Source organism: Lithobates pipiens, unplaced genomic scaffold (genome assembly GCF_037356315.1).
Source record: "Lithobates pipiens isolate NorthernLeopardFrog02 unplaced genomic scaffold, aLitPip1_a1.2 Scaffold_23, whole genome shotgun sequence".
NCBI lineage: Eukaryota > Metazoa > Chordata > Amphibia > Anura > Ranidae > Lithobates > Lithobates pipiens.
The window spans coordinates 117,100,466-117,114,150 of record NW_027507785.1 but is presented as its reverse complement, the minus strand read 5'-3'; the positions used below and the strand labels follow the sequence as shown (position 1 = coordinate 117,114,150).

Here is a 13,685-nt window from a genome sequence, read left to right as displayed (position 1 = left end):
CATGTTGTAACACAAGCCTTCACAATTAACTTCTCAGAAATGGTTCCTCAAGGGATCATCCAGAATGACGTTGTGTTCTATGAATGTTCAACACATTTGCAGCTTGATTGTGCTACATGCTTGAATATGAAGAAATATGAAAAAAATGGAATAGTTTGCCTGGTAATGATTTTCATGTAATGTTGTTTTATTGCTATATTATTGATGCCATATTTAAAGGAGAGCTCCAGGAAATTTAAATTGAAAGGACAGTGGGAAGAAATTGTAATTTTGTTAGAAAACAGAATTTTACTAAAATGTAAGGTCCTCATTGCGTATATGGGCAAAAGAATCAATTTTTTGCCTACACATGTACGTTGTACTCATCTTTACAATACAATAGCCATATACACAAGTACAGCATGCTTTTCATATCAGCCATTCATGTCAGTAAGATGCTGCACCTGGGCTGCTTGGGTGGAGGAAATATGCTGACAATTATGTTGAATAGGCTCAGCCACCCATGTGCAAGAGCCCTTACATACTTGCCTACCTATCTAAAAATACCAAATTATATCTGTAAAATAGACACATGGAGGAAAATTAGAAAACCTACCTACCATCCTGCTTTTGACTGTGGTGCCTATGTGAGGGCAATGTCATGGCCCTTCTGAAGAGGTTTTAAAAGCCCTAAGGATCCCAAATCAATAGCTCCTACAAAGAAACTCCTGATGCATGCATTTTTATGGAGGTAACCTGAGCACCTCATCTGACCTTTGGTCATACCAAGAAAACTGCATGCATCGTTGATAAGGCTTGCAGATATCTTATCATCATTTCATTCTCAGTGATTTGTCTATGGCCATTGTAAGACTCTTACACAAAAATAAACTCTACTCTGCAAAGATTTTGAGGTCACCGTCCTTCAACCTTACATAGTTACATAGTAGGTGAGGTTGAAAAAAGACACAAGTCCATCAAGTCCAATCCATGTGTGTGATTATATGTCAGTATTACATTGTATATCCCTGTATGATGCGGTCGTTCAGGTGCTTATCTAATAGTTTCTTGAAACTATCGATGCCCCCCCGCTGAGACCATCACCTGTGGAAGGGAATTCCACATCCTTACCGCTCTTACAGTAAAGAACCCTCTAAGAAGTTTAAGGTTTTCTTCTAATTTTAATAAGTGGCCATGAGTCTTGTTAAACTCCCTTCTTCGAAAAAGTTTTATCCCTATTGTGGGGTCACCAGTATGGTATTTGTATATTGAAATCATATCCCCTCTCAAGCGTCTCTTCTCCAGAGAGAATAAGTTCAGTGCTTGCAACCTTTCCTCATAACTAATATCCTCCAGACCCTTTATTAGCTTTGTTGCCCTTCTTTGTACTCGCTCCCTTTCCCTACATCCTTCCTGAGGACTGGTGCCCAGAACTGAACAGCATACTCTAGGTGCGGCCGTACCAGAGTCCTGTAGATCGGGAGAATTATCGTTTTATCTATGGAGTTGATCCCCTTTTTAATGCATGCCAATATTCTGTTTGCTTTGTTAGCAGCAGCTTGCCATTGCATGCCATTGTTGAGCGTATCATCTACTAGGACCCCCAGGTCCTTTTCCATCCTAGATTCCCCCAGAGGTTCTCCTCCCAGTGTATAGATTGCCTTCATATTTTTGCCACCCAAATGCATTATTTTACATTTTTCTACATTGAACCTCATTTTCCATGTAGTTGCCCACCCCATTAATTTGTTCAGATTTTTTTGCAAGGTTTCCACATCCTGCGGAGAAGTTATTGCCCTGCTTAGCTCAGTATTGTCCGCAAATACAGAGATTGTTTACCCCATCCTCCAGGTCATTTATGAACAAATCAAATAGGATTGGTCCCAGCACAGAGCCCTGGGGGACCCCACTACCCACCCCCCTCTACCCACCTATGACCATTCGGAGTACTCCCCATTTATCACCACCCTCTGAACTCGCCCTTGTAGCGAGTTTCCAACCCATGTATTCACCCTATGGTCCATACCAATGGACTTTATTTTGTACAGTAAACATTATGGGGAACTGTGTCAAATGCTTTTGCAAAATCCAGATACACCATGTCCACAAGTCTTCCTTTACCTAGATGGCTACTCACCTCCTCATAGAAGGTTAATAGATTGGTTTGGCAATTCTTCATGAATCCATGCTGATTACTGCTAATGATAACCTTCTCATTACTAAAATCTTGTATTTAGTCCCTTATCATCCCCTCCAAGAGTTTACATACTATTGATGTTAGGCTAACTGCTAACAATTCCCAGAGATGTATTTTGGGCCCTTTTTAAATATTGGTGCTATATTGGCTTCTCTCTAATCAGCTGGTATCATTCCAGTCAGTAGACTGTCAGTAAAAAGTAGGAACAATGGTCTGGCAATTACTTGACTGAGTTCACTAAGTACCCTCAGGTGCAAGCCATCTGGTCCCGGTGATTTATTAATGTTAAGTTTCCCAAATCTAATTTTAATTCTGACCTCTGTTAACCATGGAGGTGCTTCCTGTGATGTGTCATGAGGATAAACACTGCAGTTTTGGTTACTGAAGCCCCCGATTCCCACCTTTTGCAAACTGTGTGCCGATTTACCTTCTGTCGTAAGCTTTGGCCGTCACGTTGCATGGGGCTGTGTTGTACTGGCTGTCTGCATTCCATGAACAGAACAATGTTCCTCTGGTGTTGTATACACAGTCCAGATCTGCTGCTGCAATTCAAGATAAAGAGTTATTTATCACTGATACCTTTTTGAAAGCATGTGAAACATTGTTTTGTTGTGTATGTCAGGTATAGATGGCTTAAAGTGGGGTACCCCCTAAAAAAAAAAAATTAAAAGTCAGCAGCTACAAATACTGCAGCTGCTGGCTTTTAATAATCGGACACTTACCTGCCCCAGGGTCCAGCGATGCGGGGGAACGAAGCCCCCCCCTCGCTCCCCGCTCCGCTCGCGGCGCCGTCATGCATACTGTGGGCACCCGGCTGTGGCTTCACAGCCGGGCACCCACTGCGCATGCGCGAGCGGCGCAGGGCGCCGTGATACGCCGTACAGTCACCTGGGACACGTGACAGGTCCCAGGTGAATGTGCGGCGCGAGGGGAAGTGATGTCACCAGCCCGGGCAATGAAGAAGGCAGACTACGAGGGACCCCCTAGCAACCGGTATTTAGAGGTGAGTAAAAAATTTTTTTTTTGCCAATTATTTTTTTTTGATTTTTTTTAAGAATTTTAAGTAGTTTTATTTTTTGGGGGGCAACACCACTTTAAATAGGAAATTGCCAGTATTTATTAATGTGTTGTTTCAGAAAAAGTCTAAGGGCTCTTTAACACTAAGCAACACAATTTTGAGCATGTGTTAACTACCATGCATGGGACTGTAGGTAGAGTTGTAAAGAGGCGTTACAGCAGGTAAAGAGAGGATCAGATGGAATCCACTACAGATAGTAGCTAAGTATTTTCACTTGACACATATGATTACAAAGGGGGAACACTTCAAACTGTCTTTATTTGGCAATGGGTTATATATTTCCATTTATGAAATCTCTAAATGCCACCTGGAACTGTATGGTAGATAATTTATGGCAGTTGTTTTTACATTTTATTTTTAGAGCATACCAGTTGGAAATTGTTGTTTCAGATAAGATATATCAGAGTATGTATGAAAATGTACTGTATATGTATTTTTGAAGGTTTCTTGACTATGTCTTTATACATCAGCTGCTTCTCACAGTAACTAGATTTGTTACTATGAAACCAGAAACTTTGCATATAATTATTATGTAGTATCCTATTCAGCCAGCAGATGGAGCTAGTTTCTCCTTTTCACATGTTTTCACATGTCCTTTTCACATGTTTTCACATGTCCTTTTCACATGTTTTGTGGAATTCCTTAACACTTTTTTTAGTAAAAACTTTTTTTTAATCTTTTTTTTTTTTTTTGTAAAAAGCCTGTTGCTCACAGAGCTGCATAACTTGAGCTAAAATCTCTGCACCACAGTCATTCCTTATCAAACAGATTGGTCAGGGATTTCATATAGACAAAGCTAGTTACTAGGCATGCAGCTTCTGCTTTTCTTTTTCTGGCTAATCTATTGTGTTCAATAATCCTTTATCATTATCAAATTTATCATGTATCAATATATATATATTTTTCTCTTTACTAACAAACTAATAAAGATTGGAGCGGTAATCAGACTGACTTGCACATGGCAGTCGCAAGCAGATGGCTTACCCCCAAATTCACAGGTTCCAGGGCCCCTAAGGTTCTACACCCAATCTGTACTATCCAGTGTGTGAATGGTGACCAAAGGCCAAATAAATTCCCTAATTTCCACGAGTACTCACACAAAGTTTTTAAGCACTAACTTCTGGGACTCAGCAACTAGGTCTGCACTGACACTCACTTCGCTTGTTTCCCCAACCAGGCATTGACTGTAATGATAGACATTTCTCTCTTATATATTCGCATAGATGCCAAAGCTTGCAATAAGCTTTCTTTACTTGTTTAGTTTAGAAGTAAAGAAAAACAGTCCACATAATGGCAATGTTACAGTCCAAATAATGGTGTGGATCAAGGAGTATTGTAGCAATCAGGAGGCATTAGGTATCTTGTGGCTCACGCAGATGATATACACTCCTTCTCCTTATATCTCCCCTTAAGGAAAACTCTACATGCAGTTGTAACTAGATGAGAGTAGTAAATGGAGTGAAGATCTGAGACCTGCACCCAGAGTCGGGATAAAACCTAGTTCTCTGCTTTCCACCAATCAAGCAATAAAAATATTTCACTGAAATGCATAGGGTGGGAAGGAGAATTGTCAGTGTTACTGAACTGTAGCAGAGAAAAAGAAGGTTGTTTGCCATGCCAGATAAGGCTGTGTTGTGTGGCAGAGCTGTGTAGATCTCATTAGTGGATGGAGAGAAATACAAATCCTTTGGCAGGTAAAAGAGTTTCCATGTATATGTGTTTAGCTGTGCATGGATCTTTAACTATGTGGTTTGCTATAGTGTGCTATAGTAAGGCATGCTTAGTAAAAAACCTGCACAAATCACTTGTTCACGTATACAAATTTGGTTCTTTCAACACCAACCTAACAAAGCAACAGCACTGTGGGAAGAGCCAACGCGTGTAAGGCGGGGGCTATACTGATTCTGGGTTGTTTATGCTTTGTGTGTTTGTAGCAAGGTCCCAGGCCTCCTTTGGTCTAATGAGAACCTCCAGGGCCAGGGATAGCTGACATCCTTCTTTATGTAGTGGGTTGTGAGGCACAGTGGGTGCAGAATAGTTGCAGTTATTGGGCATCAGACAATTCTTGGATGCAAAAGAGGTTTTATTTCTCTTAACATTCCTTTTTGTATTTGGGTGGAGAGAGAGTTAGGGCCAGGACACCCTTAGGTAGTTGAAAGATTAATTGGCAGACTCTGAGACTTCAATAGGAGGATTACCATGCAGGGAAAGGCATCCAGCATGATGCCACATCTGCATGTGCAGGAATGCTGTCTCCTATGGCAACAATCTTTAACAGTTCCTAATACAAACGTAACAGTTCCTTTCTCTTTCACTACAACTCTTCCTTGTAATTCTTCAACCCACTGAGCTGGGGGAAGCGAAGCGTTAACATGTGACGATGGACTATGGATCGCTGCAGGTACAAACACTGTCAGCAAGGGACCTGGATGGGGGAACTCAGCAGAGTATAACTGACTTCACCAAGTAAGGAAAAGTTATCAGCTGGCAGGTGGTCTGGGAGGGAGAGATGGGAAAATTATTTTGTGGAGTTGGGCTTTAAGATAGCCTTGATATTAGCAAACACCTTTTTGTGATCATTGGATATTTTATTTTGTTTAGTATTTATATAATATTTATAGGAAATACATTTTAACCAGTTAACGACTGCCTGCCGAAGTTGTACTGTGGCATGTTGGCTCTCCTGCGAGATTCACCGTCATTGAACGTCGGCTCACGCAGGCACAGCTGCGGGCATGCTAAAAGCTGCGGGAGCATGCTCGTGGGTTGGACGGACTCGATGTCAATAAGGCAGACCCCTATTCTGACAAGAGACATGACAGAGATCTATTGATCTGGAACTGTGATCTGTCATGTCCCAGGCAGCCCATACCCCTCCCCTACAGTTAGAACACACCTAGGGAACACAGTTAACCCCTTGACCGCTCCCTAGTGTTAACCCCTCCCATGCCAGTGTAATTTTTACATTGATCAGTGCATTTTTATAGCACCGATCAATGTAATAATGTCACTGGTCCCCAAAAAGTGTCACTTGGGGTCAGATTTGTCCTCTGCAATGTCGCAGTCCCACTAAAAAAAATCACAGATCACCGCTATTAACTAGTAGAAACAATAAAAAAGTCCCTAAATCTATCCCATAGTTTGTAGAAGAGATAACTTTTGCGCAAAACCAATCATTATACGCCTATTGCAATATTTTTTTTTTTTTACCAAAAATATCTAGAAGGATATATATCGGCCTAAACTGATGAATACATTTGTTTATATATATATATATATATATATATATATATATATATATATAATATATATTGGATATGTATTACAGCAAAATGTTAAAGAATATATATATATATATTTTTTCAAAATTGTCACGGGATAAGTAAAGCTGTTTTTTTTGTCCCCTGGGTATAAAAAAACAGTTAACTGTTTACACAAATTATGAGTGGCCAAATTGCAGTAAGAGTAAGAGGGGCTTAAACAGGTATGCTTAAGTAGTGATACTTCCGTAAGAGCTGCAGGAATACTGTCCAGGTATTCACCACTAGCTTCTCCTCGCAGCGAGGCACACAGGCTCATTCACACGTTCCTTAAGTGATCAATCTAGGGGTGTTTTTTTTTGTTTTTTGTTTTTTTATGAAATTGCATAGGGTTAAAGGAATTGATACTCCAAAAACAGGAACTATATACAACTTGAGGACTTAGATATTCATTTTGGATAAGCTATATTAAAGACTGTGCTTGTAGCAAACAGTACATTTCAGCTTTAAGGTAGTAGTAGTTAACTGCAAACTCCTTTCTTAGACCCATAAGAGCAGAATCCCTTTAAAAAGAAGATTTGACAAAGACAAAGCTCTTCAGGACACCAGCCGGTGAAACCTATAACTACAACTGACTCTAGCACCAGAGGGGTGGCAAATGTCATTGACCAGGGCTTATTATTTTCATCTGGTTGGAGTTGGACAGTATGTAGATGATGAGGTTTCTTGTGAGAAAAAGTATTCATTCTTGAAGTGATAAATACTGTACAAGCCAGTAAAGATCTTAATGAGAACACGATGTTCACCATAAGCAGCAATGCCAGTGTTGTCGGGGAGTAGAATGGTGGATAAAGGAACTAATTTACTGTTTCTTAGTTTGTATTTTATTGTACTAATATAGATATCTGATGGTCAGTCTAGTCTTCTTTCTGGTTGTGGTATGTTCACTTCATGTTTTCTTACATATCTGTCCTTCATTAAGAAAATATACAGTTTTCTAACATGGAAATAATATAGAGGTAGCCTACATGCAGATATAAGTGAACTTTGAAAACTGGCCATGCTGCTGATTCTCAAACAAGCTAACCAGGCAACTCAAATAAAAATCCTAATTAGCTGTGATCAGTTTCATTGTCTCCTCTCATTATAATTTCTCAGCGGAGATGAGTGAACTGTTCTCTGCCAGACAGAATACCAGAGCAATCCAGGTCAAATGCAGATCCATCAGCCTGATTTTGTCATGTGTACTCATCTTCTTTGCTACACAGAAATATCAAAATTAAGCTTCTGGACTGTATTAGTGTCTGCTATGCTTATATGAATAGCTTACTTTCCATTGACCAATTCTTATGCACATTTGCCTGTCTTTGATAGGCCTTACATACTAGCAAAATATAGAATATAGATTAACAGATGTAAAAGAAAAATCTAGCTCTGAAAGACCAGTTGATGACCCATGACCCTTATCTTCAACTCAGGGATTAAATTGGCCACACACCTTCTAACAATACACTTGAAGTTCTTAGGTCTGTAGAAGTTATGTGTTTTATAACGTTATGTCTTTTGAAAAAGTAAAAACTCAAAACTAATAGAGATGAATAGCAAAATGTTAACATGGAGATTTTTAAATCCCATTGGATTCTGTGGATCTCATTGGAATGTCGAAAATATGAATTATTATTCTGGTGTGGGCGCTACGTAAATTGAGCCTAATAATTAACAGTGTCTTTTAGTAAAGTTGAAAGAAAGAAGCCATAAACAAATTAAAGCTCTGTTTGAGGAGCAAGTCCCTGACAAGGGAACTATTTAAATTTTTGATTAGAACCGCACAGTGTATCATTTTCGAATAGCAGGCAACCCTCCAAACCCTTTCTGTGACCTGTATCTTGTAAAAAAATCTACCTTTATTTCTTCATTTGTTACCGAGCAGAAAATGTGATTATTTTTTTGGCTGATTAGTCCAGTAGCAGAAGACCAGAAACCAACAGAATGTTCTATAGACTATTCTGATCTACTCTTTTCAAATACCTCTTGGCTGCTCATTCTCAGAGGAAGAATCAGTTAGCCAGCATGCATTTTTCTGGCTGGTCTTTATCATTCTTCTGATATAAGACTGTCAAATGAAGCAGTGAATATACAAGGCAAGCACATAAACACTTGACTGGTGTGAGTATGCTCATTTCAGCGATTATCATTCTATAGAATGAAAGCCTAACCCTTGTCTTATGCCGATGTAACACTAATGCCTCGTACACACGTCCAGACTTTCCGGCAGACAATCCGATCGTGTGTGGGCTAATCCAATCGTTTTTCGTTATAAAAATCAGACGGACCTAGAAATAGAACATGTTTCAAATCTGTCCGATGGACTCAATTCCTATCAGGAAAACTGTTCGTCTGTATGCTGGGCCGATGGACCAAACACAACGCAAGGGAAGCTATTAGCTACTGGCTATTGAAATTCCTTTTTTTGTCCCGTCTTACGTCATCACCTTCAAAACTAATGGATTTTCGAACAGCTTAGTCCATTCGTGTGTGGCCAAGCCCATTCGTTCAGAAGTCCATCGGAACGCCACTTAAAAATCAGTCGGGAAGTCGGTCGGACCTAGTCTGCTGGAAAGTCCGGTCATGTGTACAAGGCATAACAGTTATCCCAGTCTGTAAACAGTGTTTATTGAAGTTGAAAAAACTCCATAAAGAATATGGTCTTTACTCAATACTGCGGTATATATCCAATAATTTTGTGGAATTGCCATAGTTAAAGGAAAGTAACATTCAAGTGAATAAACAAAGGATCTAGCAGAAGATAGGTAAAATTATGTCAAGTTTACTTAAGGAACCAGTAGATGCTACCAAAAGCCTTAGATACGTTCACCTAACCAGGCACCTTCTGGTAAGACAAACGATATCAGATAGACACATTGGCATTTCCTGACCAATATCTATCTCTCCACCAAGATAAGGCTGGTTCTGGGGGTTTGTTTAGACCAGGGGTCCCCAAACAGTTCAGTATGAGGGCACAAAATGATATTATTTTAATTTATTGGAAAAAATCTGAAGAAATAAAAGTGAACTGTTCTCCAAGAATAAAACTTCTTATCAGAAGCACCCATCACATCAGAAGCTCCCCATCATTTCAGAGCCAAACTTACATATCAAACTTCCCCTTACATCAAGGTCCCTCTTAGAATTTCTCCATATGTAAGGGTCCCCACCAAAGTTCCCCCTCACATCAGGGGCCCCATCAGAAGTGGAGATCAACTGACCTGAATCATCAGTCTGTGCACTGAATCTGAGTATGTTGACCTTTTAATGTGCCAGATGTGGCCCACGGGCCATAGTTTGGATACCCTTGGCTTGGAGTATAATTATAACAGTCAGGCAAAATGATTTTCCATATTAAGCAACATAACTGTTTAAAATAATAACCTTATGGTTTTACCAACTGCCATGTTATGTCTGTGTTCAATTTTTCATTCCACCAAAGCTATCTCTTTAGTTTAGAGTGGAGTCACAAATGCATGTATGTAATGTGTGTCTGTATATAATAGGATATTTACCAAGTATAAGAGTCTGTGAGAAGAGAATGAGGAAATGTACCCAAACGTGAGATGGAACCGTCATCCTGCAATGTGGGGATCCTGTCAAAAAAAAAAAAAAAGGTTATTCAAAAACATAATTTGAAAAATTACATAGGAAAGAGATTAACAGAGTTTATCATTTAGCTGTTCAAATGCAGCACACAAATACTTCCTTGCAAGTCATATCAGTCTCTACCTTTCTATAATACATCTCACATTTCTTGGTCTGACTCATATCAATGGCTGTAAAATGCTATACAACCTAACCAACTTTTTATCTTTCCCATAAGAGTTACTTCAGTGATCAGACAAATCATGTTCCTGTTAAGTCTTTTGGTTAACCTCTTATCTTATTCATCTGTTTTCATAATCTTTTATCATATTACACCCCTCACTTTTTTCCCTTCCCACTACATGTATCACAAAAATGTCCCTGCTACCCATAATTCAGGCTGCACATATCATTTACTTGTAGCACTAATTTTATGCTTGTGATATGTGGGTAATATTTAGTTCCTCTAGCACTCCCTAGGAGAATTTTTTTTTGTTCCTTTAACATCTTCATCTTCTTTCTCTCTATTTTTTAAGGATGGATCAGGAAACAATGTGGAAACTTCAGCACCAAACATTAAATAAACCTTTTATATACTGTTATAATTGTATGACTGGGTTTTAGTAAGGTTCCTAGTTCATTACCAAGCATGAGACCTATTAGTGACATCTAAGGCCTCTTTCACACGGGGCGGATCCGTTGTCCCCGCTGAGCTGGCTGGGGACAGGGCGGTCTCCGCACACTGTGCAGGGACCGCCCTGTCAGCTCTCCGCTCTCCTCTATGGGGATCGGACGAGCACGGACCGTCTGTCCGTGTTCGTCCGATCCGCTCTGCAGACGGATAGAAAAATAGGATTTTCCTCCGTCTGCAGAATCGGACTGTTGCGGAGGCGGACGAAATCGGGTGTCTGCGGATGCTCATCCGCAGACACCCGCTATCCCATAGGGATGAATGTATGTCCGTATTTCATCCGCAAACGGATGGATGAAATACGGACATACCATCCGCATGTGTGAAAGGGGCCTAACTCAAGTGGCTAAAAAGTATGTGTGGTACATTTCTTGCATATTTAACATATTTTATCCCTGTGAAGATCCTGAAAGGACAAAAAAAAAAAAAAAAACCCTGATCTGCACTAATCTTGTCCTGTTGTGGGCTGACAACACAACATTTTTCTAAATATTCTCTAGTCAAAGATAATAACTAGGGAACCCAAAACAGCTCTGAATTTCTATAATGATCAACAGGTACTATTTTGCACCTATTGAGCGGATACAACAATACACTTTCAATGGTATATTTACCAGACAAATAGGTTTGCCTTTTTGCAAATGAGAGAAGTTCATTGTTAGCCCTTGTACACACGGCCGGACATTCTGACAACCAAATCTGTCAGATTTTGTCCGTCGGATTTTGTCCGAATCTGGTGTTGCATACACACGGTCACGTGATGACGTAATTTCGTTATGACAGGACTACGTTCAGGCTAATGGCCAATAGCTTTGGTTTCGGAATTTGATCTGAGCATGCCTTGCACGATCGGAATTCTCTACCCACAATCGGACAAAGTCCGATTGGATCATGCTGTCGGAAAGTTTTATAGCCCAGCTCTAAAACTTTGTCCGTCGGATGTTCCAACGCAAACAGTCCGATGGAGCCCACACACAGTCGGATTATCCGACAACACGGTCCGATCGGACATTTTCCGTCTGCATGTCCTACCGTGTGTACAAGGTCTTAGGGTTTACACACACTTTATTGCTCTAATACATAATTCTTCTGGATTCCTTGTGGATGCTAACATGTAGTGCTCTATCCTGACATATAGGCATCCAAGGACTTCAAGAGGCAGTGAGCGGACTAGCTGCCCATTGATCAGTGAAGAGCATGCCATTTAAAATCCATGCTTTGTAATCCCTATTTGTAATGGATCTGGAATGATATGATGAATTGGAGCCCCACAAACGTTAATATAATTGAACCTGCAATGACAATATTGGAGACAAACTCTATAAATCTTGCAATGTATGAATTTTCGATTTCGGAATCCCAAGTGGTGTTGCCACCAAAAAATTTAAAGCTGCTTAAAATTCGTAAAAAAAATAAAAAATAAATAATTGGCAAAAAAAAAAATTTTTACTCACCTCTAAATACCGGTTGCTAGGGGGTCCCTCGTAATCTGCCTTCTTCATTGCCCGAGCTGGTGACATCACTTCCCCTCGCGCCGCACATTCACCTGAGACCTGTCATGTGTCCCAGGTGACTGTACGGCGTATCACGGCGCCCTGCGCTGCTCGCGCATGCGCAGTGGGCGCCCGGCTGTGAAGCCACAGCCGGGTGCCCACAGTATGGATGACGGCCCCGCGAGCGGAGCGGGGAGCGAGGGGGCTTCGTTCCCCCACATCGCTGGACCCTGGGGCAGGTAAGTGTCCGATTATTAAAAGCCAGCAGCTGCAGTATTTGTAGCTGCTGACTTTTAATTTTTTTTTTTTTTTAGGGGGTACCCCACTGTTGGGATGATTTTCCATCACTTTTTATTCTTATGACTCCAGGACAAGAAATAGGGAACAGGAAGGCATAGACTGTGCTAAAAAGTCAAACTTTTCACTACCCTTCTAAAAAAGTGTATTGTTACAATCTCCAATCAATTCCCGTGTCATGGTCTTGCTGTAACAAAGACTGAAAGTGAGGGGAAATCACTTTAACGAGGATACAGGTAGTAATAATAGATGGAAAAAATTGTAACACTTCCCCACTCCATCCAAAACTAAGAAAACACTTTTAGCTAGGATTGGGCTTTAACAGTACTGCCACAGATGTCCATACAATGGAGCATCACAGCTACCATCGTGGATGCTAATTCATTTTATTTCTCCCTCTTTTCCAAGTGCTAAAAGCAGTTTTTAAAAACTATAGTGAGCTTTCTAGGGGCCAATATATTTTAGCTGGTGCACATGAATTATCCTAGTCAGTGGGTGATCAAGGCTCCGTCTGCAAACCAAGAGATACAAAAAGATGGTGAACCATACAGAGAAAATTGAAAAATTTTGTTTTCTCATAAAATGTAGCCAACATCCCAAAATTTATTTTATAGGGGCTCCCAACGGAGAGACACAAGTACCCCTCAGTACAGCGGGACTTTAAGGGTGAACAAGAAAGAACTTGCTTTATGAAAAAGACATTTATTTGAAAAATATATTTTCCCCCAAAAAAAAATTCCTTTACATACACTGCATTTTTGAACAAATTCAGGAATACATATGAATACAAACAATCCTCCAATAGCCTGACATGTTTCAGGATATAATCCCTTCTTCAGAGGCGTTTCTAGGAGAGTATGAGTATATTCAATGCTGGATTTGTATCAACAAATTGGGCATAAAATAATGCTTCAAAAGATTTTAAAGAGATTTTTGCCCTTGTCTGTCCATTTAAGGAACAATGAATGCCGACTGAGCCCAGAGCAGCCCACACAAGAATCACCTCGGAGCGACCATCATTAGTAAAAATACATGGGCATTCGTGGCTGGAGGACTT

At 40.2% G+C, this 13,685-nt stretch overlaps 1 protein-coding gene across 2 annotated transcripts in view; it reads right to left on the bottom strand.

Annotated features, from left to right (window-relative positions):
* Positions 1-13,685, bottom strand: part of IL2RB (interleukin 2 receptor subunit beta) — a 96,519-nt gene that overhangs the window by 81,810 nt on the left and 1,024 nt on the right. For both annotated transcript variants that reach the window (XM_077452246.1, XM_077452248.1), the window contains exons 2-3: positions 10,075-10,155; positions 2,604-2,718 (exon numbers count right to left, since the gene is read on the bottom strand). In XM_077452246.1, coding sequence (XP_077308372.1) covers positions 2,604-2,718; positions 10,075-10,138 — 179 coding nt within the window. In that variant the 5' untranslated portion in view covers positions 10,139-10,155. The remainder of the gene's footprint in view (positions 1-2,603; positions 2,719-10,074; positions 10,156-13,685) is intronic.